The sequence below is a fragment of the Mandrillus leucophaeus genome, unplaced genomic scaffold (assembly GCF_000951045.1).
Source record: "Mandrillus leucophaeus isolate KB7577 unplaced genomic scaffold, Mleu.le_1.0 Scaffold921, whole genome shotgun sequence".
NCBI classification, from domain to species: Eukaryota; Metazoa; Chordata; class Mammalia; order Primates; family Cercopithecidae; genus Mandrillus; species Mandrillus leucophaeus.
Genome location: NW_012110042.1, coordinates 400,460 through 404,319, shown reverse-complemented (window position 1 = coordinate 404,319; position 3,860 = coordinate 400,460). Strand labels below are relative to the sequence as shown.

Here is a 3,860-nt window from a genome sequence, read left to right as displayed (position 1 = left end):
TCAAGTTATCCGTCTGCCTTGGCCTCCCAAAGTGCTGGGATTACAAGCGTAAGCCACTGCACCTGGCCCCTCAATTTCTTTTTCTACCCCACTGGGTTGTTATGAGGAATAAAAGAGTATATGTAAAGCACTTACAATGGTGCTTGGCACATAAGAGCTCAATAAATATAATTCTATGATTATTACCATTATTAAATAACAACTCAGTGAAGAAAATGAAGCCCTAAATGGTAGTTTTTTGGTCCATGTTCACACTACTAGCAAATGAAAGAGCAAGGGGTTGAGACCAGGTATGTCCAACAATGAAACCCCATTTTACTGCCTATTCACTTCTTGTTTAGTGTAGTTGAGCTTAAAAATAGTACACCACCCACCTTGCAGGGTTGTTGTGAAAATTAAAGATAATGTATTTAAAACCTAGCAGTCTCAGCATATGGAATACACTCAATAAATGGTTAACAGCCGTTATCTGAAGTCCTTTCTAGACTCAATTTAAAATGATTCAAATATTATTTTTAGTAGAGACAACTATTTATTGCTATAGGGCTGAAAGGAACATCTTCCTTCATAAATACCAACTGAAAAGTTTCAATTTTCTGATACTGTTATTTGGAGATAATCTCTACTCTCAAATGCAGAAAGAACTGGCAAGGTAACAGGAAATAAAAGCTAGAAAATAATAGCACGCTAGGCTCCAAGTCAACATCAGATGCTGTGCAATTCACCAAATGGTTGGCATGAGAGATACTTACAACCCAGATTAAGTCCTTGTGAATCTGTGCACAGGACTCCAACAATGGAGGGATTCTTCATTCTAATTCCAGGAACACAGAAGTACATAATGGGAGAAAAAAGATTTAAATAAATATAAACACACAGGTGTTCTATGTACCAGGCATTCTTTAAGTGCTTTAAATCAATATTTCTCAATCTTTTTTCATTGTCACACCCTAAGAAAAAAATTAAGTTCTAGGGCCGGGCGCGGTGGCTCACGCCTGTAATCCCAGCACTTTGGGAGGCCGTGTGAGGTGGATGGATCACCTGAGGTCGGAGTTCAAGACCAGCCTGACCAACATGGAGAAACCCCCGTCTCTACTAAAAATACAAAATTAGCCGGGCGTGGTGGCGCATGACCGTAATCTCAGCTACTCGGGAGGCTGAGGCAGGATAATCGCTTGAACCCCCGGAGGCGGAGGTTGCGATGAGCCGAGATCATGCCATTGCGCTCCAGCCTGAGAAACAAGAGCGAAACTCCGTCTCAAAAAAAAAAAAAAAAAAAAAGAAAAGAAGAAAACAAAAGAAAAGAGTTCTAATTAATTAATTTAAATAAACCAGTTTCTCTCTGATGAGAGAAAAAAATGTGTACTGCTGAGTTCTGCAGGGCCACAAACACTGCGTGAAAAACATCTAGGATGTTTTCACTCTTGTTAAAAAATGCATGTTTTAGTACTAACTCATTTAAAACAGCCGTTGAAAAACTCTTAAGTTACCTCCTGGAGGGTAAGTGTAAGCTGAGGGACATCGGTGGTAGGCAGGTGTCTCTCTGTACCCTTTATACTTTTCCAGTTTTGAATTTTACATAGATACTGCTCGTTCGAAAAATTTGAAGGATGATTGTTATCTACTGAAGCACCAAGTAACTGATAGGTTACACACAAGGAGATACGCGTCTGTTTACACTGCAGGGCTCGACTCTGCACAACCGGCACAATCTTCCCAAAAGTCAACCCGTTTCCTAAAACTGGTGCGGAACAACCCTGACCCTAAAGACGATTTCAACAATGAGATTGGCAGTTTTGGCCCGTGGCCTGGGCCCAGGAGACTCGTTCAAGAGGGAATGTGCGCTGCCCGGCAGGATTTTAATTCCGGGTCACCTGCCCCGCCCTGCGGCCCTTGGGTAGGGCTTAGTCCCCTCATCCCGTGTCCCAGGGGTCGCGACACGTCCCCGAGACGCCCTGGCCGGCACTCGCAGGTCGCGCCTTTCGTCCCGCTCAAGTTCCTCCGCCGCGACCTCAGAACAGGCCGAAGAAGCGCGCACTACTCACGTGTCTTCCAAGTGCTGCTCCAAGGTCGCCTCCATCCCACCCACCGACCACCCTGACCCAGAACCCAGCGGCACGGCACGTCCTTCTCCAGCACAGTCCTCAGTCACTTGACGCGAGCGGGGCGTGGGCCGTAACGGCGCCTCCAAAGGGACAAAATTGATCACGGTGCAACGTCCGCGTTCTTTACTGGAAAACATCACTGCGCTTCCGCCGCACAGAGCCCGGCGAAGGCTTGGGCTGCCGGCGCGGTGACCCGCTCCTGGCTCCATGGCGGAACCGTCCCGCAGGGATTATTCCCCTCTAGGGAGAGAGGTCTGCAGCCGGGCCTCAGTATCTCAGTTCGTGGCCTGGCATTTTGTGTCAGTGTTTTTTAACCTTTGGACCCTACTTCAACCTAGTCCGAGACCTAGGGGACAGATCTTAAAGTTTTACAATAACCCAGGGGTCAGACAGGGTCTGATCTAGCCTGTGGGGCAAGTACGGGGAAGACACGGGACCTCTGGGAGGGGCTCAGTAGGCTCGTAGGAGGAAAGACGCACACAGGGACTAAAGGACCAGATGAAGCAAGGTTCAACTCCCCAGCTGAGTGTTGGCAAAGTGTCGGGATTTTAACGAAGACATTGGTGCTTATTATGGTGAGGGGACTCCGGACAGTTTAGGGGAAGAGAGTGGCATTTGGGTCCTAACTTGTAAGGAAGACTGGGTAGGACTATTTAAAAATAACTTTAAAAAATTAATTATAAAGCTGGTGAAAATAAAGGAAAACACCTATGGCCCCACTGTCCACAGATGACTTTTAACCCCTTGGAGAATATCCTTTCAGATAGTTGTCTTTGCAAATGTGTACTTTTAATGTTTTTTCGTTTGCCTTTAAAAAAATTTTTTTGGGGGGCACAGGGTCTTGTGCTGTCACCCAGGCTGTAGTGCAGTAGAACAGTTATAGCTCATTACAACCTCGACGTCCTGGATTCAAGCTATCCTCCCCTCTCAGCCTCTCAACTGGCTAGGACCACAGCCTCGAGTCATCATGCCTGGCTAATTTTTACATTTTTTTGTAGAGATGGGGGTCTCGCTGTGTTGTCCGGGCTGGTCTTAAACTCCTTGCCTCAATAGTCCTCACACTCTAGCCTCCCAAAATGTGATTGCAGGCTGAGTCACCACGCCCAGCATGTTTTTTTTTTCTTTTGTAAGCAAAATTGACATACATACTGGAGGTACAATTCTGTAGCTGGCCTTCTTTACAGAGTTTAGAATAAATGTCTTTCCATGTCAAGTTTTCACTTACATCCTTTGTAATTGTTGCAAAATATTCCATTTTATAGCTGTATCATAATTGTGGATTAAGGTTGGAGTGCAGTGGCACTATCACGGCTTAGTCCAGCCTCAGCCTCATAGGTTCAAGTGATCTTCCCACCTCAGCCTCCCAAGAAGCTAGGACTACAGGGACGCCCCACCACACCTAGCTAATTAAAAAAACAATTTGTAGAGATGGGGTCTCAGTGTGTAGCCCAGTCTCAAGTGACCCTCCCTCCTTGGCCTCCCAAAGTGCTGAGATTGCAGGTGAGCCTCTATACTAACACTTTTTTTTTTTTTTGCTTTTGTTTGTTTTCTGTTTTAGCTATTACAGTGCTGGTTGAATATCCTCATAGCTAAATATTTGTGCGGTTTTAAAATTTCCTTATAAGTTGCTAGAAATGGAATGACTGGGTTAAAGGACATGGTCATTTTTTAAGACTTTTGATACATACTTACAAATTGCCTCCCAAAAAAGTGGTGCTAATTTACATTCAAATTGGTAAGCTTCGCCCCCTCCAT

General features: G+C 45.1%; 1 protein-coding gene across 1 annotated transcript in view; it reads right to left on the bottom strand.

Moving 5' to 3' along the window:
* Nucleotides 1–3,000, bottom strand: part of LAMTOR5 (late endosomal/lysosomal adaptor, MAPK and MTOR activator 5) — a 7,463-nt gene extending 4,463 nt beyond the window's left edge. Inside the window, exons 1-2 of the mRNA XM_011969948.1 lie at nt 2,046–3,000; nt 753–814 (exon numbers count right to left, since the gene is read on the bottom strand). Of these exons, the coding sequence (XP_011825338.1) occupies nt 753–814; nt 2,046–2,314 (331 nt within the window). The 5' untranslated portion in view covers nt 2,315–3,000. The remainder of the gene's footprint in view (nt 1–752; nt 815–2,045) is intronic.
* Between the last annotated feature and the right edge of the window lie 860 nt (nt 3,001–3,860).